This window comes from Dipodomys spectabilis, unplaced genomic scaffold (genome assembly GCF_019054845.1).
Source record: "Dipodomys spectabilis isolate Male_0828 unplaced genomic scaffold, ASM1905484v1 ptg000288l, whole genome shotgun sequence".
NCBI lineage: Eukaryota > Metazoa > Chordata > Mammalia > Rodentia > Heteromyidae > Dipodomys > Dipodomys spectabilis.
Genome location: NW_024870965.1, coordinates 5,001,783 through 5,028,606, shown reverse-complemented (window position 1 = coordinate 5,028,606; position 26,824 = coordinate 5,001,783). Strand labels below are relative to the sequence as shown.

Sequence of the window (26,824 nt, the reverse complement as noted above, 5' to 3'; positions counted from 1 at the left end):
GAGGCGTGGGGTTGGATTCCTCGCTACCACATAAGCAGAAAAAGCTGGAAGTGGCGCTGTGGCTCAAGTGGTAGAGCGCGAGCCTTAGAGCTGAAGAGCTGAGGGACAGGCCCAGCCCAGAGTTCAAGCCTCATACCCCCCCCAAAAAAATTTATAACTTCCCTTTAAAGTTTAACTCGGGGGAAATATGAGCAAGAATCACAGTAAGTCAAGGGGAAAAAAAAATCTGTTATATGCAAATTGTCCACGGCTCAGGGAAACAGAGGCTGAAGTAAACTTATTCAAATAGGGTAAAAGTATTCTCTACTGCGGCTGCCACCTTCCTTTCTGAAGCACTAAGCTGACCTATGGTCAGGATTATTTTCAATAAAGAACAGTTTGAAAAAGTTGCCAAATTGAGAGTAACACATTTTTTTTTGGGGGGGGGGGGGCAATACTAGGGTTTTAACTTGGAGTCTCCAACCTCCAGCCTACAATGTGTTCTTAACCTGAAATGTGATAATATTCAGACTTCCTCAAACAGTTCCACAACAAAACAACCCCAAACATTTGAAGAAAGGTTGCTACGATAAAACGGGCAGCAGTTAAAAAATAACTAGAAATAGTACTTTAGTTTTTTTTACGATGGTTTACATGAACATCAAATAATCAGTATGAGATAAAATCCAGCTTTAAGGTTCTCAAAACATATATGACAGAAATTAATTTTTTTCTCTTAAGTGATCTGGTTTAATTAAGACCTGTCATTTATAATTAGAAATACTTAAACCAATACATCAAGAGGTTTCATTAGAACGATTACAGGTAGAGAGTATGATTTGAAGATCTGCTACGTTCATGACTGCAGTTCCGTATGTCCAGACCCAATGTCAAAGAAGGAATGTGAGCAAGCACTCATGACAGCATTTTATTCCGAAGATGCAGGCAGGGAGTTTGGAATCCATGCATTAAAGACAAGTCGCCGCTGCTGCTGCTGCAGACGTGCGCTAGTCCTTCAGGATGTGGCTCCAAGTCCCTTCAACCTCTCCATGACAGCAGCACAGGGCAGTGTCCACACCCCAACGCACCGGCTTCATTTGGCTTCCTGAGCTTTCTTTGCGTTCTGTTTTTCTTTTGCCTAATGATTGAAGGTAGTGTATTATAAAATCTTGTCGGTTTTAGAGCATACTAAAATAAGATGTGCTGAGGGCATTCTATGCTGGCTGGGCTTCGGGAAGGCCCAGGTATTCAGAGGAAATAATCCTACATTACTGCTGCGTATTTCAATCAATGAGTTTAACCCAACAGTTTAAGTGAATTTAGTACCATCACCGAAGGACCATGTACCATGTGTACCTGTGGTGTCTTTCATGCTTTACTGGTATTACCTCAAAATGGGTTCTCTCATCATTTTACCTGATGCCCATAACTCTAATGTGGCTGATTTCTCACTTATTCTGCAGCAAATGAGGAAACAAGGGCCCATTCGTGTGACCCAACTTGGCCAAGTTAGTTACAGTACAACTCCAACAGAAGTCCAAGACCACAGTCTACAGCGGTGCTGCATTTTCAGTGTCTATACCATGAGCTAGGCACGCTCGGTAAGACAACTCAAGTCAGCACACCTGAGCTGCGCAGCCCCAACCAACGCCAGCTGATGCCAGCTATGCTGGTCTTTGGGGAGGGGTGTTTGCTATCATACAATTTAAAACTGAAAGATTTGCCATCGATTAAAAAGGGGGGGGGGGAAGCTGAGGCACTAGGGACACACCCCTGTAATCCTACTCAGGAGGCTGAGATCTAAAGATCCTGGTTCAAAGCCAGGCTGGACAGGAAAAGTCCATGAAACTTTTATCTCCAATCAACCACCAAAACAACAGAAGCAGAGCTGTAGCTCAAGTGGTAGAGTACTACCAGCTTTGAGCAAAAAAGCTCAGGGACCGTGCCTAGACCCTGAGTTCAAGCCCCAGGACCCACACCATAAAAAAAAAAAAGAAAAAGAAAATGGAAAAAAGTCATCATGCCCAGACAAGTTCCCTATTTTAAAATAATGAAAATATTTTCAAGCATACTTTGAAATAAATGCATGTATTTCTTTTCTTTTGAACTCTAAATTATACTTAACAGAATGTCTAGTAGAAATTTACAAAAATAAATTTATTGGTTTATGTTATAACGACTTTAGAGAATGAACAAGTATAAAAAAATACTCATATATTAAATTGCATAATGTAGATACACTCAAAGGGTACATAAAACAAGTCATAGGTAATGCCACATGACAGACCGTTCCCACATTTATAAACTGGATCTCATTCAGCCACCCAGAAAGTTCGGCAGGTATAATTCGATTGTCAGTACCAAGGAGACAATCACAAATAACTTGCCTTAAAATAAACTCAGAACCTCAATGCTGTTCCGTCCTTGCTAAAAAATGAAAAATATTACCTTATTTCTAAACAGCATGAAAAACATACCATCTTCTACATGTTAAAAGTTGTGGGCCTGTTATTCTAGCTGTGAAGGAAAGCCAGAAATGGGCATAGTCGGTCCAAGTGATTGGGCAGGAAGTGAGGCCCTATCTGAAAAGTAACCAGAGGGAAAAAAGTGCCTTCCAGCAAAGGAATTCAGATCATACCCTAGAGATATCCTCACTGACTACAATATGGTTGCAGCTGTATCTTTGATGAACAACTAAAAATACTTCAAGAATTCCAACCTAATGATGAGTCTCTATTTCTTCAGAGCCTGGGAGGAATAGTAGATACTGCAGATATACAAGGATTTAGTGTGTCTCAATATCACTTGTTACAGAATGGTTTCCAGAAATGGACAAAATTAAGTCAACTAGTACTTCCTCAAAAAAAAAAGCAAACAGAACAAATGGAGTTGGTGTCTCAGTAACATTTGTTATCATACACTGCCACCTCATCTCCAAGGTGATGTGACCCATGAATTATGGTTCTATCACAAAGTTGAAAAACTGTTGCTCTGAATGCTCTCAAAATATTGGGGTAACATTGAGTGCCTACAGCTGATGCAGCTACTCAGGAAGCTGAGATTTAAAGACTGAGTTTCAAAGCCAGCCTGGACAGGAAAGTCCATGAGACTCATCTCTAGTTAACCAGCAAACCAGAAGTGGAGCTGTGGCTCCAAGAAGTAGATTGCTAGTAATAGACTGAGCAAAAGAGCTCAGGGACAGTGCCCAGGCCCCAAGTTTCAAGACCCATGACCAACAAACAAACAAATACTGAGGCAGACACTGTCATGAAAAATTAAATTTTTTTTCTAAATTGCACAAGAAAAATTGTATCAAGGACAAACCTTAAGGCAAAAAACTACAATGTCACTGACACCTTATCAGACTTATATAAATTTAAATCCGATTCCAATCAATTCTTCAGATGATACGTTATTTTCCATGGTGTTTCATATAAAGAGCACTTTAACCATGCAAGTCTGAGAACCACAGGAGCCTAAACTATTCATTTAAAACCTTAAGTCAGTTTCCCATCTTGGAATGCTCTGAGACACATAAACAGGAAGACCATGGGAGAAAGAGAAGACTTAATAATAACCCAAAATAATTTTTTAATCTACTGCTAAAAGTTGGAACACATGATACAGGTAATAGAAAAATCGTGAAGATCTCAAATCTCATATTAGTTGCAACTGATCATACGAAACGGCTAAGACTGACACATACTTCAATTTGTATACTTTAAAAATTAGTAAGGAAAATATACCTACCATTTTGTTCTGGTCTTTAAATTAATGGTCCAGAATGTTATTTGCCTAGTAGTGTCTTCTCAAAGTGTTGCTCAAAATGTGGTACTCAGATCAGCTGTATTAGAATCACTTGGGGAACTTATTAAAGATTCCTTTAATATCAGAATATCTGGGGAGGGGCCAGGTAACAGGTATTTTAAAGAGTACCCAGTGATGGTCATTTTCAGAAATGCTGATTTACAGTATAAACTTTAAAACAATTTAACTGCATTTCATTTATTATACAAATATTTTATTAAGTTCCTTCTATTGATGAAAAAAAATCTTAGAACTCGGGCTGGGAAGGTGTTTCAGTGGTAGTAGAGCGCTTGCCTTGCACGCATGAGGCCCTGGGTTCGATTCCTTAGCACCACATAAGCAGAAAGAAAAAAGCCGGAAGTGGCACTGTGGCTCAAGTGGTAGAGCTTTTGAGCTGAAGAGCTGAGGGATAGCGTCCAGGCCCAGAGTTCAGGCCCCACGACCGGACCCAAAAAAAAAAAAAATCTTAGAACTCATTTTTTCACTGGCTGTTAGCCTCATAGACAGGACAGTAAGAGGACTATTCCTCAGTCCAGACCATCCTGTGACCTCTTATCATGTCCATGGCAGTTCCAAACTATATTAAACATAAAAACAACTCTATGATATTAATTAAATGTAATACATGCCAAATTAGACATGAAAAACTCTATTATCTACATTATCTACAATAGGTTTTGCTCAAATAAAGAACAGTGTTTTAAATTTTAGTTTGATAATAATATTGTTGGGCAACTCTTTTATTGCATAGTATTAAGCCAAACTAACTGTCATAGAATATAAAAAATAGGTAAATGCTACAGAAAAAAACTAAAAATGCTTCAAGAAATTTTATCTCAACTTATGCAAAAAGAAAAATGTTAGTTACTCATTACTATTAAAATACTTACCTTTTCTACAAGTGGTATCAACTGCTGGTGCTCTGCTAATGTCTTTAGCAATTCCATAATAAAGGGCAGATAATTATGCTTCCTTCGGATATTTTCAATCTGAAAATAAAACACGTCAGATTACACTAATTACATTTCTGCTAATTTTCTGACAGTCTTAGCATCTAATTTAAAACAGAAATGGACTACATAAGAAAAAGAAAACAATGTGGTGACTTTGTTGGCTGTGGCTTCCTGCCTTCAGCTTAACAGAGGCTGTTAAATGTGCAATCTAAGGCTAGTTATAAAACTACCAATTGTAAACTCGGTATTACTACTGTCTGAGGCCTATAATCCTCAATACAGAGGAAGCTAAGATCTGAGAATCAAGGTTTGAAGCCGGTCCAAACAGGAAAACCTCAAGGCCTCACATTCTCACTTAGCTTTTTCCACTCAAGGCTGGCAATCGACCACTACTTCACTTCCAGCTCTTGTGCTAGTTAACTAAAAATAAGAGTGTCTCAAATTTGTCTGCTTAGGCTGTTTTCACTCCCTGATGCTCAGATCTCAGCCTCCTAAGTAACTTGGATTATAGGCATGAGGCACTGGGATGGCTAAGTAGTTAAATTTTTTCTTTTTTGTCAGTCCTGGGGCATGAACTCAAGGCCTGGGTGCTGTCCCTGAGTTTCTTTTGCTCAAAGCTAGCACTCTACCACTTGAGTCACAGAATCAATTCCAGTCTTTTCTGTTTATGTGGTACTGAGGAATGGAACCCAGGGCTTCATGCATGCCAGGCAAGCAGCACTTCACCCACTAAGCCACATTCCCAGCTCATTAAGTTAATCTTAGCATGTTAATTTATGTCAGTATGAGAACCATTTTACCCTTATTTTAGAACAGAGCTTTACTAAACATTTGGACAGTTGATCAGATTCTGAAAAGAATTTACATTTTATTCCTGACTGCTGGTTTTCTAGTTATAAACTAGAGATGAGAGTCTCATTGACTTTCCTGCTTAGGCTGGCTTCAAACTACAAGCCTTAGATCCCAGCCTAAGTAACTAGGATTATAGGCGTGGGCCACTGACACCTGGCTGGGCTGATGCTGATTACAATCTCCCACTCTCTGCCTCCGAAGTCAGCTGAGGTCAAAGGCTTCAGATAGTGACTTTGAAATACCACTTCCACTGTGAAAACTCAGAACTTGTGAGAAAAAAATGGATGATTTCAATCTGAAGCATGAAATATACAAGAGTCCAAAACATCTTGTTACATGAAAAAAAAAAGGCTTGAGAACAGGTGTTCCAGCTGACAATGAAGGCTTGAGAGGTGGGCCTGGGTGGCTCACTCCTGTATTCCTAGCTACTAGTGAGGGTCGGGCATGGAAGATCAATCATTTGAAGGCAGCCCAAGGAATGAGGGTCCATGAGTCCCCTCCAATTAACCAGCAAAAAGCTGGGCTGAGCTGTGGCTCAAGTGGTAGAATACCAACTGTGGACAAGAAAAACCAGTGATTGCAAGGCACTCACTGAGTTCAATCACTGGCATTGGTGATGGGGGGGGGGGGGGGGCCCTTCAGAGATAGCCTAAAGTTCCTAATGGATTGAAGATGGGGTGATCTGACATCCACAGGAAAAATAACCACAGAAAGCTAAAGCTCATGAGGACAGTTTTGTGGGGCTTTTAAAAACATGTTTAAGCCCAGCCAGCATGCTAGGGCCTAGGTCTACCTTTATTTTTGTGCTCAAGGCTAGCCTTCTTACCACTTTAGCCACAGCTCCACTTTCAGATTTTCGGTGATTAATTGGAAAGAAGTGTCTCATGGACTTTCCTGCCGGCGCTGCATGAGCCTCAGATCTTGGCCTCCCGAGTACTCAGGACTACAGGTGTGAGCCACCAGCCCCCAGCTCAAAAAATTATTTTGAAGAAACCACATGACTGATCTTTGTAGGGTGTTAGAAAATCAACATATTATTCTGAAAATTGGTAAATGATGGGAGGAAAAGCCATCAGGCATTCAGCAAACCTTATCACAAACCACAGTACTTTTAATAAACATTAGAGGAATGTAGTTTTTAAATCATACCTTGTATCTCTTTAATTTTTGTACTTCTTCTTCAATAAGCATCTGATTCCTGGCCACCTCTGACTGAATAGCACTTAACATACTGCTGCCCTCATCAGTCTCCATAGGTTCCTCCTTGGGAAAAAGGAAATGGTACACCCTAATGACTGAGCTTACGACCAGAACACTTACATGGCTGACCGTGATCAACTACTTTTCAAATCCCTTACTCTTCAGGTTAGAGAGAGAGTTTCAGTCTAGTGATAGCAAAATTAAAAGATCAAGTCCTAAATAGAGCTTTCCACATTTCTGGAATAGTGTGAATGGATCTTTCACCTCAAATATACTGGACTATAACATACAATGTTGCTATAGTCCTTTATTATGCTACAAAGTAAATTTTGGAATTCTTAAGATATGTAATCGAAGGCAAGACTTTGTTCTTTTTTTTGTCGGTTGTGGGGCTTGAACTCTGGGCCTGGGCACTGTCCCTCAGCTCTTCAGCTCAAGGTTAGCACTCTACCACTTGAGCCGCAGCACCACTTCTGGCTTTTTGTGCTTATGTGGTGCTGAGGAATTGAACCCAGGGCCTCATACATGCAAGCCAAGCATTCTACCATTGAGCCACCTTCGCAAACCCTGTTCTACTATTAATTTTCCTTTCCAATCATATTTACTACAGAAAGGTAACCATAAAAGTAACCATACAGATTCCACATAAATGTAAATACACCCAGTGAACTCTGAGACTTATGTTCTAACTTGTTTAGCACAAGAACAGTTCATTGTTAATCCTCGTTTAGCATTTGCCTATCACTGTGGTAAGTAGTTTGCATGCAAGATTTCTGTACACTGTCTCCTTCGCCCTCCATGACCTGAGCAGTAACTGCAACTCGCCTCATACCACAAGAAGCTGAGAAACAAAAAGTGGCAAAGCAAGATTCCAAATCTAGGCAAGCCCAAATCCCAACCTTGTTCTACTGTTTAAAAAACAGAAAAAGATCATGACCTTGCTCATGTAACTGTAACCCCTCTGTACAGTATTTTCACAATAAAAACCATTAAAAAAATAGAAAAAGATTCCCTATGACCCAGCCATACCACTCCTAGGCATCTATCCTGAACAACAGGAACCAGGATACAAGGACACATGCACCTCTATATTTATTGCAGCACTGTTCACAATAGCCAGGATATAGAAACAAGCCCCACTACAGATGAATGAATCCAAAAATTGTGGTACCTATACACAATGGAATATGTAGCCATTTGAAAGGACAAAATAATGGCATTCACAGGGAAATGGATGGAACTAGAATAAATCATGTAGAGTGAGGTAAGCCAAGAGCAAAGAGACAAAAAGCACATGGTCTCCCTGATAAGTAGATGTTAAATCCAAAATATAAGGAGGTATGACAAAGTAAATGAGACTCAAGAAACAAACATGAGAGGGAAACCAGGAGGACACAGAAACAGAGGGAATCAAGGGAAAGCATACAACAGCGGGACCCATCAGCTGCACTGGTCACTGATCAAAACAAGCTAAGCAACGCAAGGGCAGCGATGGGAGGGAGGGAATGAGCGGGAAAGAGGGAACAGCTGACACTATGCAAAAGGAAAGACATGAATACATCACCGACGTGGAAGAAATAACTGTATTGTCAAAGCTTATAGAACTCATAAACTTTATAGACCACAATAAAGACAATTTGCCCCATGAAGGTTAGAATGTGTTTGTGACTTTAACTAAGTATCACTATTGCAAAATACTGTGAAATTTATGAAATTTATGTAATCACTTAATCACAATAAAAAATTGCTATAAAAAAACAGAAGAAAGCAAATACCTTCCCCAGGAGAATAATCTACAACATTGTAACAAATAAAACATGGTCACAAACCTCTGCAAGTTGTCTTTGTAACTCTGCTATCTTCTGTTCATATATCATTTTTCTGTCGGACACAATGGCCATTAAGTTAAAGCGAATCTCTCCTTCACTATACCTAGAAAAAAGTTATTTTAAAATTTATAATGTAACAAAATTAGAGTCATCGTTATAACTCAGTGATTACCATATAATTCTTTGGGACAAACAAAAATCTATCAATTGGCTCACAATAAAAATTGATTTTTTTAAGGTTTGTGTATGAGATATAACTATGGCAAAAAATTTAAATTTTATCCTCACAACTATTTTTAAATACACTAAAACAATGCTAGTTCCACTTAAAATGACAAATTTAAATAACATTTCCATTGTATTTCCCTAACTTTATTAGAAATACAAAATTTATTAGGTCTCAGTAACTAAGATCCCACATTTCGGGGGTGATTATACTAGTTTCTGCTTGTTTGTCTTTTGGATTGGACTCCAGGCCTTGGGCTGGTCTAAACAGGTTCTCTAATTATAGTGCACTAATATACTGATATACAGTATTATTCCAAATTATGTAGTTTCTATTCTTATTTAATATACTTATTTATATATCTTATAGATGCATAAAAATTATATAAATTTACATGATTTATCATTATAAACGGCAGTAAAATTCTACAATACAATTTGTTTTTCAATACTCTTAAACCAGAAGAACCTCTAACTGGGAAAGCTTATTTATGTTAGGAACTGGAATTGAGAAAATTATCCATAAAATATGGATGAGAACATATCAAAGATGTAACCCCCTTTTCTTGCATTAAGTTTCTCTCCAAGAGTTTCTTGCCAACCTAATTACTGGGAAAACATGGTACGGTGTAACTATAGCTTTAAACTCTATACATATGTTTCTCCAAGTTCTACTTACAGGACTTCTGGCAATCCCAGTAAGCACAACTAAAAGCCCTGGTTGACTGTACCAATAACAGACAGATGCCAACAGTGAGAAACTTAAAACCTCCATGTGACAGAAGATGGATTCAGAGTTTCTTTCTGCCACATACACCCCAGACTTGTAGCTGAAGAAGCCAGCAACTCAGACATGCAATTGACAGACTAAGAGACACTAATGGAAATCTAGTCAAACAGGAACAGCAGAAAACTTAGCAATAGTTGTGTTATTGTAGTCCAACAAACTAACAAATAAAAACATCTGTGACCACACCAAGAATACCAACAGTGGAAAGAGAGTAGCCTCCCTTCCTACCTGGACGAGAACCGAACAATGAGCTGGGTCTCTGTCAATGCTAGGTGTTAAGAACAGTACCCATTTGCAGTATCTGAAGACACTAAGTGATAAACGGCAAAGTCTCCCCATCAGCACCTGGAGTGGAAGCCATGCAGAGCACGACAGCACGGCACATGGTGCCATCGGGAGGCCGTGGCACTCTACTGCCCAGCCTACTGGCATCTGCAGAGGCCCTGCTCAAGGCCATAACCCACTGATGACCAGCATCCAGAGAAAACCTCTTTCCTCAAGTATTAACAAAGTCCTGTACGAAACCTGAACTTCTGATCCTGACTGGCAATCATGGGGTGGCACCCCCAACCGCAGTTTACACTGCGAGAACAGTGTTCATAAACACAGAGCAGAACTTGTGAGATTCAGAGTCTCATTGTATAATAATTACCCAATGTCCAGGTTTGGCCAGTAACTGCTCCTCATATTAAAACGATGACAGGGCTGGGAAGGTGGCTCAGTGGTAGAGCGCTTGCCTTGCATGCATGAGGCCCTGGGTTCGATTCTTCAGCACCACATAAGCAGAAAGAAAAAAGCCAGAAGTGGCGCTGTGGCTCAAGTGATAGAGCACTAGCTTTGAGCTGAAGAGCTGAGGGACAGCGCCCAGGCCCAGAGTTCAGGTCCCACGACCGGACCCAAAAAAATAATAAGATAAAATGATGACAATCTTCAATGTAAAAAGAAGAGAAAAAAAACCCACTTAATATTAAGAGAGCAGAGAATTGTTGGCCAATGTTTTAGGAGTCTGGTTAAAATAACCTAATGTGCAATCATGAGAACATCTCAGCAAAGAAACAAGACACAAAAGAGCCAAATGGAAATACTACAACCCAGGCATATGGTAAGTGAAAGACCCAATGATGGACACATCAGCAAAAGGGAAGGGACAGAATGAAGGGCAATGAACTTGAAAGCAGAAAAACAGCAAGCACCCATTCTGAAAACAGACTGAAAAAACTAACAGAAGCTCAGAAATGGAAATATATATATACGTGTGTGTGTGTGTGTGTGAATCTGAGTCCCTGGAGTCCGGTAGACAAAGAAAAAGGGTAAAGTTAAACATGTATTACAGCTGGGCACTGGTGGCTCATGCCTGTAATCCGAGCTACAGGAGGCTGAGATCTGAGGATCACAGTTCAAAGCCAACCTGGGCAGAAAAGTCCATGAGACTCTTATCTCCAATAAACTACTCAGAAAAAGGCAGAAGCAGTGCTGTGTAGGCACTAGCCTTGAGCAAAAAGAAGCTCAGAGACAGAGGCCAGGCCTAGATTTCAAACCCCGGACCAGCCAAAAAAAAAAAAAGTATTCCAGCAGGGCACTGGTATGGTACAGCTGTAATCCTAGTTACTTAGGAAACTGAGATGTGAGGACGCAGTGCAAAGCCAGCCAGGCAGAAAAGCTCACGACACTCATATCACCAAATAACCACCAAAAGCCAGAAGTGGAGCTGTTGCTCACATGATGGAGTATTAGAGCTGTGAGTACAGAAAGGGCAGGTAAAGTGTCCAGGCCCTGAAATCAAGTTCAAGAACCAGCAATGCACACATACACATGCATACGCACATGTGCATGGCATGCACACAGCACAAGCACACACACTTACTGCACACACACACACACACACACACACACACACACATTCCAAATCAAGCAATGGTGGTTCACGTGTGTAATCCTAGCTACTAAGAAGATCTGAGGATCAGCATTTAAAGCCATACAGGTCAGGAAAGTCTCTGGCACTCTTATCTCTAATTAACCAGCAAATTGCTAGAAGTGGAGGTATTGGCCCAAGTAGCTGAGCACTGGCCTTGAGATAGTACTCAGGCCCTGAGCTCAAGTCCTAGTGTTGGCACAAACAAAACAATGTAGTGACTGACAACTTTCCAAATTTCATGGGATAAAGCACTCTAGGGGTTTAAGAAGGTAAGCAGGATCCAAACAGAAGGAATGTAAAGAAATTCTCAGTAAGAAACATCAGAGTCAAACTTTTTTTTTCTAGATATATATTTTTTAACCGAGAAAAAAAATCTCATTTCTATTTCCTGGAGTTCATTTTGATAAATATCATAGTCAAACTTTCGAAAACTAAAGATGAAAAAATTCTTGCTGAGTGCGAGTGGCTTACGCCTATAATCCTAGCTAGCTACTCAGGAGGACTGAGGTTTGAAGAACTAGGTTCAAAGGCAGCCAGGCTTTTCAGAAAAGTCCACGAGACTCTTATCTTCAATTAACAAGCAAAAAGCCAAAAGGGGAGCTGTGATTTAAGTGGTAGAGAGCCAGCCTTAGGCACAAAAGCTCCAGGACAGCACCCAGGAAAGGTATTTAAAACAAAAAAGTTCTTAGAACAGCATGAGAAACATCACATGTACAGGAAGAAGACAGAAGCTTATTTTCAGAAACAATGATGACAGAAGGAAGGAGAACTTTCTTCCTGTGTTGCAAGAAAGACTGTCTAGCTTGACTCCACATCCCCTGAAAATACCTTTCAGGGAGGAAGGAGAACTCAGGGTCTGCAGATGAAGAAAAGTAAGAACTCTGTTCCCGGAGGACCTGTGCTAAATCATACTTAACAGAGGCTTCTAAACAGAAAGAAAATTATCAAAAGTTCTAGAACACTAGGAAAGAGTGAAAGTATAGATAAATAACAGTATGTGTCCTCTTTAGGTTTCCAAAACTGTTTCATGACTGAAGCAAAAACTGTATTATTTGATGTTCTCATAAAATACAGAGAAATCACAAACACAATTGTGTTTTAACAGGGAAAGAAGGCTTTACTCATTACTCTGAAACTGTTAAGATATTAACTCTGGTATGCTTGAGAATCCTCAAAAAAAAAACACTAAAAACTACTGCACATAAAGATAGGATTTTTAGGGCTGGGAAGGTGGCTCAGTGGTAGAGTGCTTGCCTTGCATGACTGAGGCCCTGGGTTCGATTCCTCAGCACCACATAAGCAAAAAGAAAAAAGCCGGAAGTGGCGCTGTGGCTCAAGTGGTAGAGGAGCACTAGCCTTGAACTGAAGAGCTGAGGGACAGCACCCAGGCTCCCATCAGGTCCCATGACCGGACCCAAAAAATAAAAATAAAAAAGAAAGTTGGAGTAACTTACAGAGAAATGGGAAGAAGAAAAGAGAAGTGGAAAAGAAAAAAGAAAATAAAGGGCAAAATTAAACTACTATATGTAACCACTAAGTTTATATTAACTTTATGTTCAAGTTAGTGATAACTAAAATAAATTTGAAGAAAGAAATGGAGTTCTCCAGTCTACCTCATGTTGAGATTTACTCACTATAGTATACCACTGGTAGAAAGACAAGAAATAATAAATTAAAAAGAAATAGTGAACCCAGAAAAAGAATCACCCAAGCAAGCCCTGTTTTTCTCTAACAAAGCTTTCAGAATTCACTTGAGGATGGGAAGCTTTTAAACAGTGACTGAAATAATGAATATGTAAAAACAAAAACAAACATTATATATACAAATTACATGTAAAAATTACTTAAAGCTGGGTGCCGGTGACTCTTGCCTATAATTCTAGCTACTCAGGAAGATGAGATCTGAGGATCATGGTTCAAAGCCAGCCCAGGCAAGAAAGGCCATGAGACTGTTATCACCAATTAACCACCAGAAAACCAGAAGTGGAGCTGTGGTACAAGTGGTAGAATGCTAGCCTTGGGCTGAAGAGATCAGGGACAGCGCTCAGGTCCAGAGTTCAAGCCCCATGACAGACTAAAAAACAGAAACACCTTCAAAACTTATCAGACTTAAACATAAAAACTTTTATGGAAATCCCACTACCAGCCAACCAACAAGGAAACAGAAAAATATCATTTAGGCCAGCATGTGACTACAAAAGCACCAAGAATAAATGGGAAATGCTGATAAAGTGGAATTCCTTAGGACTAAGACTTCTCACTCATGAGAGAACATGTTGGCCTAGAGGAGAATAGCTGGAGGCCATGAGTCTGACCAGGAACTATCATCTAAAGTATAAAAAGAACACAAGGGTTTCAATAGCTAAAAAACCAATGAGCAGGCCATCAGTGACTTATAATCCTAGCAACTCACGAGGCTAAGACCTGGAAGATCATTACTTGAAGGCGGCCTGAGCAGAAAAGTGTCCACATCTCCTGTATATAACCCAGACTGGTCTCAGGTTCACAATCCCTCAGAACATCCTCCAATTTGATATCCTCAGCCTCCTGAATGTTGACATTATAGTATATATCACCATGCCCAGCAAGATGAAACATTTCTAAGTGAATTAGTGGTTTTCTTGAATAGATTTCCTAAATGAATTAGTCAAATCAAGTATATGATCAAAGACACTGTTAAAAAATCAAGTAAAAACAAAAACAAACTTAAAAAGCAGAATGTTAAGCCAGTAGTATTAGATCATTTACTTTTGTATTCTTTTTTCTATGACGGGCCTTACTGCGCTAATCCAGTCATCTTGATTACATGCACCTAGAAAGAAATGTAAGAACAATGTTAAAACAAAATTAGCAAAAAGCAATATTAACATTCTCTCAAAAGTTTCATCTAAAATATGCTTTATAAATACTTTAGCAAATTCAAGATATACTAAGTCTTTTCTTTCCCTTTTCATTTTCAGAGAGGGTCCTGTGAGTCTCCCAGGCCGGCCTCACACTTGTTTTGTCTGGCTCCCAGGTGCTGAGATTGCAAGCCTGAGTCACCATGCCTTCAACAGTCAGGAAAGAGTATTATCATAACTTGCATTGTCATGTTATCGTGACACAAAACGAATATTTAAGAGAAACTTCTCTCATTTAAACCCTCAACTCTGTTACAGACCTTGCTTTTACAAATGATAAGACTTAAGGCTTGGAAAAAAAAAAGCAATAATTAATAGAAAATAAATTTCTTATATCTGCCTTTCCACAATCATAACTGTTTTTTTTTTTTTAAGAAAATGAAAAAGATGAGGTTAGAGGCATGGCTCAGGAAACAGAGCCACACCAATGAGTGAAAGAGGCAGACACTGAAAGCAAGTTCCTATCTGAGATAGGGAGAATCCACCCATAGTGTAAGACCAATTCTACTCAAATGTCTTAACTTTTTTTTGCAAGAAATCATGGCACAGTTGCAGTAAACTGGCTGCTGTTTTTTCACTTCTTCCATGTTTTATGATTCTAATGAAGTAAGAATGGCTGACCAGAAAGAAGTCAGCAGAAAACATGCAGAAATCAGACCAATGTAACTGTAACAAAATTAAGGAAACAGTCTACTTATTTTCAGACACATAAAAATAAATGTCAGCTGGGCACCGGTGGCTCGTGCCTGTAATCCTAGCTACTCAAGAGGCTGAGATCTGAGGATCACAGTTCAAAGCCAGCAGGAAAAGTCCAAAGTCCATGAGACGTTTATCTCCAATAAACCACTAGAAAACCAGAAGTGGCACTGTGGTTCAAGCAGTAGAGGGCTTACCTTGAGCTGAAGGGCACAGGGACAGAGCCCAAGCCCAGAGTTCAAGCCGGCTCCACCACCGACCAAAATAATAATAATAATAATAAAGAAGAGTCTTAGACACAAAGATAAATATTTTAAGCAAATAGCACACAAATCTGCACAAGACAATGGATTCTGCATGTAGGATTTTATTTTAAATGTACAAACAAGTGGTGCTGATAGCTCAAGCCATTAAATGCTAACTACTCAGGAGGCTAGGATCTTAAGATTAGTTTGAAACTTAGAATGTCTGAGAGATTTTCCTATCTCTAATTACCAAAAAAGCCAGAAGCGGAGCTGTGGCTCTAGTGGGAGAGCACCAGCCTTGAGCGAGCAAAAAAAATAAACTCAAAAAAGTACCTAGGCCCCAGGAACAGCATTTTGTTGTTGTTTTCAAGGGCTGAAAGAACCCAGATCTCATGAACTTTTTAGGGCCTGGGTGCAGTTTCTGAGCCTCTTTGTGCTCTAGGCACTCCACCACTCTGAGCCAAAGCACCACTTCCAGCTTTTTCTGATTAGTTTATTGGAGACAAAAATCTTACAGATGTTCCTGCTTGAGCAGGCTTTGAACTGCAATCCTCAGATCTCAGATTTTTGAGTAGCTAGGATTATAGGAGTGAGCCACGGGCTCAAAAGTACAAAGTATTTAATGTGAGATTCAATGAAAACACATTTTCTTGGATTAAATCTAATTTTTTTTTAAAGATCAAGAAATTTCAAAATCGGGCAGGAGTAAGGAGTATTGTGCAGCAGTGCAACACTTACACATGCAACCCTCAGCTTGATCCCTGGCACACGCAAATTGTTCAGTGGTTTTATTCAGTAGTATTTCAGAATCACAGACTGCAACCCCACCCACAAAAAGCATTTATTATTTTTGCTCAAGGTTAAAGATGGAGTGTGTTCATGAGAAATCTATTCTTGTCTTGGTACAAAAGACAGCACATTAATACGCTAAAATAAAAATTTTGATCAAAAATATTTAGTAAACTGATAGACAAGGGATGAAAAAAAAATTTTTTTTTTAGTGGTCATGGGGCTTGAACTCTGTTACATGGGTGCTGTCCCTCAGCTCTTCAGCTCAAAGTAAGCGCTCTACCATTTGAGCCAGAGCCACTTCTGGCTTTCTCTGCTTTTGTGGTACTGAGGAATCGAACCCAGGGCCTCATGCATGAGAGGCAAGCACTCTACCACTGAGCCACCTTCCCAGCCCCAGGATGAGAATATCTAATGCAAGGGGATGGTAAGAAATGATAAGAAGCTGGACACCAGTGAGTGGCTCATGCTTGTAATCCTAGCTACTCAGAAGGCTGAGATCTGAAGATCATTGTTAGAAGCCAGCCAAGGCAGGAAAGTCCCCCATGAAACTCTTATATGCAATTTTCCACTTAAAAATCCAGAAGTAGAACTGTGGCTCAAAGTGGTAGAGTGCTTGCCTTGAGCTGAAGGACAGTGCCCAGGCTCAGAGTTCAAGCCCCATGACCAACCAAAAAAAAAAAAAAAAAAGAAATGCTATTTCTTATCAATAAGTTAAAGATCAATAAGTTCAAGTGGACTGAAGTCCACTAAGAACAGTTTTTTAAGTTAACTAGAAAATATGTATTACATGATCCAGGGGTTAAAAACAGGTGAAAATTAAAGGCCTCAATCAATTTGTAGGTGTCAACATGTCCTTCCTATATATATTATTTAATTTTGTAAGCAGCTTAAGACCATCCTATTATACTACCCATAGTAACTTTCACCTTTAAAATTTAAGCAACATTGTAGCTAAAATAATAGTTAATACTCAGTAGCAACAACCAGATTACCTAAATCAATTGGTCCTTCTCTTAATCCATCTAATTCATACAGTCTTCCATTAACAGGAACATAACTGACAAAGTGAAAAGCATCTTCTTCTTTGGCTGATGTCTTTGCATCAAATTCAAACATTTGCTGTCTATAGTAAAGAAACCAGAGAGAGATAAAGCATCAGAAAAGAATATTAGGTAAAACAGAATAAAGAAGAGAAGAGTACATATTTAACACGGGGTGAGAGAGAAGCACATATTTAATGGGGGGGAGCAGGGAGAGGAGCACATACATACTTAACAAGGTGGGAGGGAGGAGCACATATTTAACACGGGAGGGGGGAGGAGCACATATTTAATGGGGGGGAGGAGCACATATTTAACGGGGGGAGCAGGGAGAGGAGCACATATTTAACAAGGTGGGAGGGAGGAGCACATATTTAATGGGGGGAGGAGCACATATTAACACGAGGGGGGGAGCACACATTTAATACGGGTGGGGTCTTTACCTGGCAAAACTGTTGTGCACTTGTCGAATCACGTCTGAATTGCTCAGTGCCAATCCTTTCATCTAAAACAATTTTAAAAGTAGTCTATTAAAACAAGACCTATCACAGGTCACTTTAGGATCAAGAAAAGACCATACTCACGGCTGCATCAAAACTTTGTGAAAATTCCTTAAACTCTGATAACGTCTCTCCTAAATGGACATCTTGATGGGTACAGTTCAGTAACACACTCACGATGGCTTGGGTAGCACATGCATTGTTAATTACCTACAAAACAGACATGTGAAAATACAATGAATTTGTTTATAAAAATGTTTTACCTGTTGACAATAACCCCTACATGATAAATTTATTATATTTAATTCAAATTATCAGTCTTAAACATAACAAACATCTAATTTCTATTCTTGTCTGTTTTCAGAAATTTGTTGCAATTCCCTGGAATTGTACATTTTAGGAACTAAGAGAAACTAAGTCATCCATAATATTAGTGACAGCCAATCCAGCTAAAAAAGGCCAACTGTCCCAACCTAAAACATAGTTATAAAGAACCTTTCCTTGCCACTGTCACACCTGTAATCCTAGCTACTCAGAAGCTGAGACGTGAGGATCACTATACGAAAGCCAGCCCAACTAACCACCAAAAAGCTGAATGTGGCCTTGTGGCTCAAGTAGTAGAGCACTAGCATTGAGCTAAAAGCTCTGAGACAGTGCCCAGGTCCTGAGTTCAAGCCCCAGGACGACCTTTTCCTCCCCTCCTCTCCTCCCCCCCCCCCAAAAAAAAGAACTTGTCTTCCCCCTCCTCTATTCTTCACTTCTTCCTCTACTTATTCCTGCCTTCTGAAATTCACCCCTTAATTCAGTACCCAGCACAAGCTCAAGCTCACACATGTGGCTATCAGAGAGGTTCTGCAATACCCATATTAATTTGATCTAATAGGGGTATATTGTTGCCCATGTACTGTTTTTACTCTATCACATAGTACTGTCATTCAGCTGTTACAAATGCACATTTAACATACTAAGTGAACCTTATACTCTACCTAGAGGAGAAAACATTTGTTAGCATCTGCTAGGGACCACGTAGTTTTCTAAGGCTCTTTACAAATTCTTTTAGTTCCTCCACAAACTATGATGGAGTAGTTCTTATCCTCTTTTATACTGTGGGCACGGGGGTATAGACAGGTTAAGAAGCTTCCCATGAAATATATAACCAAGAGTTGATCAGGATCCAAATTGAGATATCCAGAATCAGCATATGGAGCCATCATGCAGCAGAAACTATGGGCAATGGCTTTTTTCCACACTCCCACAGCACCTCTGCTGTGGGAGCGTCAAGTAGAAAAGAATCCAAGATGATGAAAGTGAGCACCTTCCTTCTCTGCTCTGTGGCCAAGGTGATTTCTTTTAAATGAAAAGAAGAAACAGAGAGGAGAATCCAGCTGGGTACTATGAAGCCAGACATGAAAAAGATTTGAAAATATTTAAAACAAGCTACCCTTTTCACCAACTTTTTTGTTTTAGGGATAGTTAGCACCAAGATATACCATAGTGCTAGAGCTCTTGACTAGTATGCATGAGGCCCTTCATTTGTCACACAAAAAAGCTATTAATGTAAGACGTAAAACTTTGGAAGTGGCGCTGTAGGGCTCAAGTGGTAGAGCCTTGAGCTGAAGAGCTGAGGGATAGCGCCCAGGACCAGAGTGCAAGCCCCACAACCGACCAAAAAAAAAAAAAAAAAGGTGTAAAGCTTTATTGTTCCTATGTCTAAGTCATCTGATATATTTTAAATGTTTCAGTTTTTACTTTCTAATATAATAAATATCAACATATAATCCCATAAAAAGCTCTTTGACTCAATAATTTCTAAGTGTATAAAGGAGTCTCAAGACAAAAAAGTTTGAGGACTGCCACATTAAAAGCACAATGTTCCTGGACTCTAGAGACTGTACAGAGACCATACCTGCTTGGCAAAAAATATTGTTTCAAGTCTGGAGTCCTGAACCACAGAGCCTGCTGGTTCTTCTCCTGGCTGCCATTTGAAAAGGAAAATTAATCCATGAACGGGCCTACAAAATAAAAAAGAAAATTAGTGACATCAAATCCTTCATAACCCATTATTAATATATTAATTACAGCCAAGCATCAGTACCTAATGCCTGTAATCCTAGCCACTCAGAAGGCTGAGATCTGAGGATGGTGGTTAAAAGACAGGAAAGTCCATGAGACTCTTACTTCCAACTAGCCACCAAAAAAACAGAAATGGAGTTAGTTTTCCTTTTCTTTTTTTTTGGTAGTACTTGAGTTTGAACTTAGGATTCCTGCTAGGAATTCTACACCTTTTTGCTTTGGTTACTGTTTAAACACAGGCTCAATTTGCTCCGCCAGTATGAACCACACTCTTCCTGCACATGACACAAAGGACAGTTTGGTTACTTTTGCTGAGACTGTAACTCAAACTCAGTATCTAATGCTTACTTTTGCTGAGACTGTAACTCAAACTCAGTATCTAATGCTTTCCTTCATTGGCTGGTGCTCAACCCCTAAGCCACTCTTCAAACACCACAAGCCTCACAGTTTTGGTTTTTTTTGGTCAGTTGTGGGGCTTGAACTCTGGGCCTGGGCGCTGTCCCTCAGCTCTTCAGCTCAAGGGGAGGGCTCTACCACTTAAGCCACAGCACCACTTCTGGTTTTTTGGTTGTTACTTGGAGATAAGAGTCTCATGGATTTTCCTAGACCACGCAATCCTCAGATCTCAGCCTCCTGAGTAGCTAGGATTATAGGTGTGAACCACTGACAACCAGCCCAAGCCTAGCTTTTTAATAGTTAAGAAGGAACTTCACAAATTTTTTGCCCCAGCCAGCTTCAAACCACAACCTCATGATCTCCTCAGCACTGTGAGCCACCCTGCCCAATTCCCATTTTTCCTTGTAAAACCCTATTCTAAGGTCCCAAGTTCGCTCAACAATGAAATGCCTCAGGTCCTCCATCTGCAGGCTGCAGGGTGAATGCTTGATAATATGGAGGTCCAGGGAAGTCAGACTCGGGAGGTGATGAGGAAGGGGAAGATTCTTCCCGTTATTACTACATTTGGAACTTGTGCTACAATTGTACTCCAAGAAGCAGTTATTAAACAAGCCTGACCCAATTTACACTTCTTATGATAAAATGTGTTCCACATTCTAATACTACTTACCTATAAGTTTGTGAAAAATCATCCAACTAGTATACTGTGAATATGTCTGTATTCCCAGTACGCTCATGGCTCTCACAGGTTACCTACCCATGAGCCTCAGGTTCATGGTTATAATACTGGAACACCTGGGACTGGGAAGGTGGCTCAGTGGTAGAGCACTTGCCTTGCGTGCATGAGGCCCTGGGTTTGATTCCTCAGCACCACATAAGCAAAAAGAAAAAAGCCAGAAGTGGTGCTGTGGCTCAAGTGGTAGAACGCTAGCCTTGAGCTGAAGAGCTGAGGGTCAGCAACCAGGCCCAGAGTTCAGGCCCCACGACCAGACCTCCCCTCCCCCCACAAAAAAAATACTGGAACATCTCCTGTTCCTTAACGTTAAAAATACGCTTAAAGAAGACAATGTATTTGGCCTGAAAGTCTGAAGTATAGGTATTTTATTTCAAAACAACTTGAATTTTACTTACTTTAATTTTTCAAAACTCTCAGGCTCTAAACTCCATATTTCTTCTACTTGGGCCCCACGGCAACCTGAAAAAAAAATAATTTCTTTAGAAACTAACTCACTTTTTCCTTTACCACCAACTAAAAAAGCCTCTAAGGGTCAACAAATGCAGCAGAGATGCTCACTAGACACTATGTTGAAAAGTATACAACTTGGGAGTGGAGGCAAGCAGGGAAAAACTGGGAGATAGTGAGGGAAGGGATGATACTGTTCAAAAAATGTACTCATTACCTGACCTATGTAACTATAACCCCCCTCTGTACATCACCTTTACAATAATAAATTAAATAAGCCAGACAGATACACAAATTCATATGAGAAAAAGTGATAAAGCTCATGGCCAAATTCTACTACTTCTCATTACATTATTCTATTATTCACAATCCTATTGTTTCCATTACATTAGCACCCTATGACTGTTCCTTTTCTCTCTCAATTCTAGTGTCTTCCTCCTCTATTGTTTCCCCTATCCTATCCTTGCCCTCTTTTAAAAGTTAACAATGTTGGGTGCTGGTGGCTCATGCCACCTAGCTACTCAGGAGGCTGAGCCAGCCCCAGAGACTCTTATCTCCAATAAACCATTCAGAAAAACAGAGGCGGAGCTGTGGCTCAAGCTGTAGAGCACTAACCTTGAGCAAAAACGCTCAGAAACATCATTCAGGCTTTGCAGTCAAGCCCCAGCACAAGAAAAATACTTTGAGGAACTCACAGACTGTTGTCAGTGCTGTTTTCCAACAGAGTTTTGACCATTTGACTGCCCTTTCCCTTCACCAAGTCTACCAAAAAGAATAGGGAAGGCCCAGCTTCTGCACCCCCCACAGACTACCTCCTCCAGATGCTTCCCCAACCTCATGCTTTTAGCCCATGATACAAATAAATGATTTTTGCTGGTGATCTGACTATAGGAGAAAACTGGATTGACAGCCCTCAATCTCTTTTAAAACAAGGCCACACAGTTTTGAGACTTGAACTGGCAGGTCTAAAATGGACACATTATTAGTTTGTATTTTCTTTTTTTGCTAGTACCAGTTTGAACTCAGGATCTGGCACCTCCTGGCTGGCACTCTACCAATTTCCACCACTTGAACCATGCCTTCCATCTCTGCTTTTTGCAAGCTATTATGGAGATGGAATCTAGTGAACTTTTCTGTTCAGACGGGCTTCAAACCACCATCCCACAGATCTCAGCTTTCTGAGTAGGTAGGATTACAGGCATGAGCCTCCAGTGCCTAGCTTGACCCTATTAATTTCTACTCCTCAACTGGTACTCCAAATTTCCTTTCTCAAGTCAAAGCAGTCAGCAAAATTACTATGCATCCTGCTGTACCTAGAGCCAAGAAAAAAAAAAGAGAAAAATACCTGACATCCTGTAAGGAGATAAACAGATGTGATATTAACTTGTCAGGCAGGTCAGGCTAATTAGTGTGAGGGAATGACCTATTTGTGTGGAAAGGAAGTACAGGCATTGTTAGGAGACATTTTTCAATGGATGGCTGTTTCTGTCCTTCTGAGAGGAGTGACTGGCTTTGCTTGGGACTATGTTTTCAAGGATGTTCAGATAGTTCGGAAGTGGCACTTGTCTAAAGAACAGAGATGTTTACCTGGAAACAAAGGTTGAGTAGGTTTGCTAAGACTGGGAGCTTCCTAAACTCAGAATTTCTCAGCTATGACACAGAATCACTTTGTGTAAATACAGTATCTACCTGGGTCCATTTCCTTCCCCCTTGGAGAACAAGGGGTTGATGCAAACACGAGTGTCCCCCTGCCTCCTATGCTGTATAATAGGATCCTTTATCTTTAAAGCAGAAGTTGTCCAGCAGCATCTTTGAAATTGGCAAACCAACTTGTTAGCTGGCAAGCATCCTAAGTTGTCAAATTTACCCTAACTTGTATTTCCTATTCTTTTACATCTGTAGAATCTGCAATGATGCCACCTCTCCCATTCCTATGTTTTCTTTCTTTTGATCTGATTAATCTGGCTAGAGGTTCACCAAATCTTCTCAAAGAAACCTTAATTTTCTATATTTTCTCTCGTTTCAATAACTTTAATTCTGATTTTTATTATTACTTTCTACCTGCTTAACCTAGGTTTAATGTGTTCTTCGTTCTCATTCCTTAAAAAGATATTTGAGCCTTTTGTCTATGAGGGGGAAAACTAGTCCTCATTACTTCCCCTTAGTGAAAAGTTTATAATGTCTATCTATTAATAAACTATCAGTTTGTTTTGGCACAAGTATGTATTCTGTGAGTGTGCATCATAATTAAAGCATAAACGTTTTGTCAGCTTCTTAGTTTAAAAAAGAACTTTTAAGCTGCTGCTAGTGGCTCATGTGTGTAATACTAGCTACTCAGGAGGCTGAGATCTGAGGACTACAGTTCAAAACCAGCCCAGGCAGGAAAATCCCTGATACTCTTATCTCCAATTAACCACAAGAAAAGCAGAAGTGGAACTGTGGCTCAAAGTGGTAGAGTGCTTTCTTTGAGTGTAAGAGCTTAGGGACAGCATCTAGGACCTGAGTTTAAGCCCCCAACAGGAAAACTTTTTTTTTTTTAACTTCAAAAGGTTCTTTTGGGTTTTTTTTTTGTCCAGGAACTGGATTTAAAAAAAGAAATGGAAATGATTGGAATAAGCTGGTTTTTTTCTTTCAAGTATCTGATTGTATGCAACTACAAACAGTAAACATTTTTGCAAAGGTCTTTTCCTAACGGAGCCAATTCATTAACAGCTATTGTTTTATTTATAATACATTTAGATGCCCAAGATGCTTTTATGTATTACTGTCTTACAACTTTACTTACATCATTTTCTTTTCTTTTCTTTTTTCTTGTCAGTCTTGGGGTTTGAACTTAGGGCCTGGGCAGTGGCCCTGAACTTTGGTTCTCAAGGTTATAGTGCTCTACCACTTTGAGCAACAGCTCTACTTCCACTTTGGGGTTGGTTCATTGGAGATAAGAGTCTCACAGACTTTCCTCAAGTCTCAGCCTCCAGAGTAGCTAGGGACAACCTAAATCATTTTCAAGACCTAAGTTTTCTGTACATATCAAATTGCAAAACTAGCTGACAATAGAATGATGGTTTTTGGGGGGGTTGCTGTAGTTTTTGTCAATCCTGGGGCTTCAACTCAAAGGCCTTGGGGGCTGTCTCTGAGCTGCTTTTGCTCAAGGCTAGTACTCTACCACTACAGAATCCTTGCTTCTGGCTTTTTCTGAGTAGTTTTAAGAGTCTCACTTATTTTTGCTGTTCCTGCTGGCTTTATACTGTGATCCTCAAATCTCAGCCTCCTGAGTAGCTAGGATTACAAGTGATCCACCAATTTTAAAATAAACCTATTGCAACAATACTTGCGAAGGCCAACTTTTAAAATATTGTAACAGCGAACCCTAACCCTAATCCTAACCCTAAACCTCACCCTCACCCTAACCCTAACCCTCAGCCTCAACCTCACCCTCATCCTAACCCTCACCCTCAACCTAACTCTCACCCTAACGCTAACCCTCAGCCTCAACCTCACCCTCACCCTAACCCTTACCCTAACCCTAACAACAAAAAAAAAAAAATCGTAACTGCTAAGGTTTTGATTCAACCTAGAACTATCTCAAACTTAGTTTATGTGCAAAACTTACCCCAAAATTGAACCTGTTCTTGTAGCTATACATTACCAGCCACCCTAGATAGAAACCAGAGTCATTTTCACTTCTTTTTCCCCACATCCACTCAGCAGTCCTGTTGATTTCACTATCCTTCGATGTAGGAGAAATATACTACTACTCAACCTCTACTGGAAGGTTGGCAGCCCTGAGAACTCCTTCTTCAATGTAGCATGCTATGGATGTATTCCTGCTCCAAAAGCAAGGAGAGGCGTTTCCACATGCAAGAGATGAATGAAACACCACAAAGTACTGACTCTTCCTTCTCCTCTCCACTGCCCTGTCGTCAAGCCAGGCACTTCACTCTCACCGTTTTAAGATTCAGAGACTTCTCGTCGGTGAAGTGACAAGCTCCTCACCCCTTCCACTCACTCAAGGCACACCACACCCATTAGCACATCTTGATTTCCGAAGCCATCTCATTTCATTAAGTACCCAGTGACAACCCGGCGATCCAAAGGATGCAACATGGCCTCAGTTTGAAACTTCAGATCCAATTACTCTTCCTCACCGTGACAGCTTTTTAATCTGTTGCTTCCTAAACTGTTTATGTGTAACCAACAGCACTACAGTTTACGCTTTTCCTTTTTGCCCGTGTGCCTCCAAGACCTGAGTTCTTTTGAGTATTTCCTGCACGCTCTTAACGTAACAATTACCCAGATCTGTCAGTTCTTCAAAGCACTATTCACAATAAAAATGCCGAAATCCTTAACCGTGTGCCTGAGGCGAGCCACACGTAGTAAACGTGACCGTAAACGTTCGCGGACGTGCGCCGGGGCACCTACAGTAACGTTTGTCACTCCAGGTGGACGTCCTGACAAAATAGCCAAAACCCGGTAACGGAGGGGAGGTGACGACGACACGCCCCCGGGCGAGGCGGGGCGCGGGAGGACGCGGTCCCGCGCCGCCGACCTGCGGGGGGGGGGGGGGGGCGCCGTGGCTCCGGGAGCGAAGCACGTGGCCTCCGCGCGAGCGCCCGACCCGAAGAAAACCCAGAGGGCCGGAAGCCGCCGCGCGCAGGACGCCCGGCGCGGGAGGGGCGGCGGGCGCGCCGCGCCCCGGGGGTCGCGCGCGGACGCCCCGAGGCCGCCCGCCCTGAGGGGACACGCCCCGGCTGGCCTCGCGGGCTCCTTCCTCGCAGGGCTGGGGGCCGGAGCGCCGCCCCCGGCCGCACCGGCGGGGGGGGAGGCTCACCCCCCCCCGGGGCACCGGGCGCAGGGGGAGCCCGCGGGTCCCCGCCGTCGCGGGCGAGCGGCAGGGCACGAGCCGGCCCCGACCCGCGCCTCGCGCCGGCCCCCGGAGCGACTGCCGAGCGGGCCGAGCGCGCCCGGCCCCGCAGCCAGGCTCCCGCCCCCCGGCCCAGGACGCCCCCCCCCCCACCGCTCGGTTCTCACCGAATCCTTTAATGAGCTCGGTGAAGACCCCGGGGTCGCTTTCCATGAGGCACCACTCCCCGGCATTGCTCGTCATGGCCCCGGCCACACACCGCTCCGTCCACCGCCGGCTCTCGAGCAAGCGGCCCCTCCGGTACCGGTACCGCCGCCGCCGCCGGCCACCGACCTCGGCAAACCCGCCGCGGAGCTCGTCAGCCTCACGTCACCCCGCCTCCTTCCCGACAGCCTCCGGGCGCCACCACCTGCAGCGCGACGGAGCGCGGGAGGACGCTCTAGCCACGGGAGAGGCGTCGAAACGCCTTCGCGGCTCCGCACGACCCGTAGATGACCCGGAAGGGACGGGCCCTAAAGGGAAAGGGCGGGGATTCCGCGCGCGGAAGGAGGCCACATCCGGGATTCTGGGCCATCTAGCGAGGGCGGG

General features: G+C 41.5%; 1 protein-coding gene and 1 non-coding gene across 4 annotated transcripts; both read right to left on the bottom strand.

Moving 5' to 3' along the window:
* Positions 1 to 429: 429 nt before the first annotated feature.
* Positions 430 to 26,658, bottom strand: Uchl5 (ubiquitin C-terminal hydrolase L5). Of its 3 annotated transcripts, none has more exons than XM_042701252.1 (11): positions 26,404 to 26,657; positions 21,324 to 21,387; positions 19,630 to 19,735; positions 17,808 to 17,933; positions 17,667 to 17,728; positions 17,176 to 17,306; positions 14,299 to 14,362; positions 8,621 to 8,723; positions 6,741 to 6,854; positions 4,677 to 4,775; positions 430 to 1,117 (listed from the first exon to the last, which is right to left on the bottom strand). In XM_042701252.1, exons 1-11 carry the CDS (start codon positions 26,477 to 26,479, stop codon positions 1,073 to 1,075), a joined length of 990 nt encoding a protein of 329 aa, XP_042557186.1. In that variant the 5' UTR covers positions 26,480 to 26,657; the 3' UTR covers positions 430 to 1,072. The 3 variants fall into 3 exon arrangements, with proteins under 3 accessions (XP_042557186.1, XP_042557187.1, XP_042557188.1); XM_042701253.1 differs by having other exon boundaries at positions 6,741 to 6,851; positions 26,404 to 26,656; XM_042701254.1 differs by lacking the exon at positions 430 to 1,117 and adding an exon at positions 3,729 to 3,877 and having other exon boundaries at positions 26,404 to 26,658.
* On the bottom strand, positions 25,106 to 25,236 carry LOC122126788. The gene has a single exon (XR_006151005.1). It is a non-coding gene; the product is annotated as a small nucleolar RNA U109 (small nucleolar RNA).
* Positions 26,659 to 26,824: the final 166 nt, after the last annotated feature.

Bases quoted from the DNA above. Each gene is read 5' to 3' on its own strand.
- Uchl5 (XM_042701252.1), bottom strand. From the start codon at position 26,479: ATGACGAGCAATGCCGGGGAGTGGTGCCTCATGGAAAGCGACCCCGGG. The intron at 21,388-26,403 runs GTGAGAACCGAG...TTTTTTTTTCAG, and splicing joins CGAGCTCATTAAAGGATTCG to GTTGCCGTGGGGCCCAAGTA. The intron at 4,776-6,740 runs GTATGATTTAAA...TTTTATTTTCAG, and splicing joins AAAAATTAAAGAGATACAAG to ATTGAAAATATCCGAAGGAA.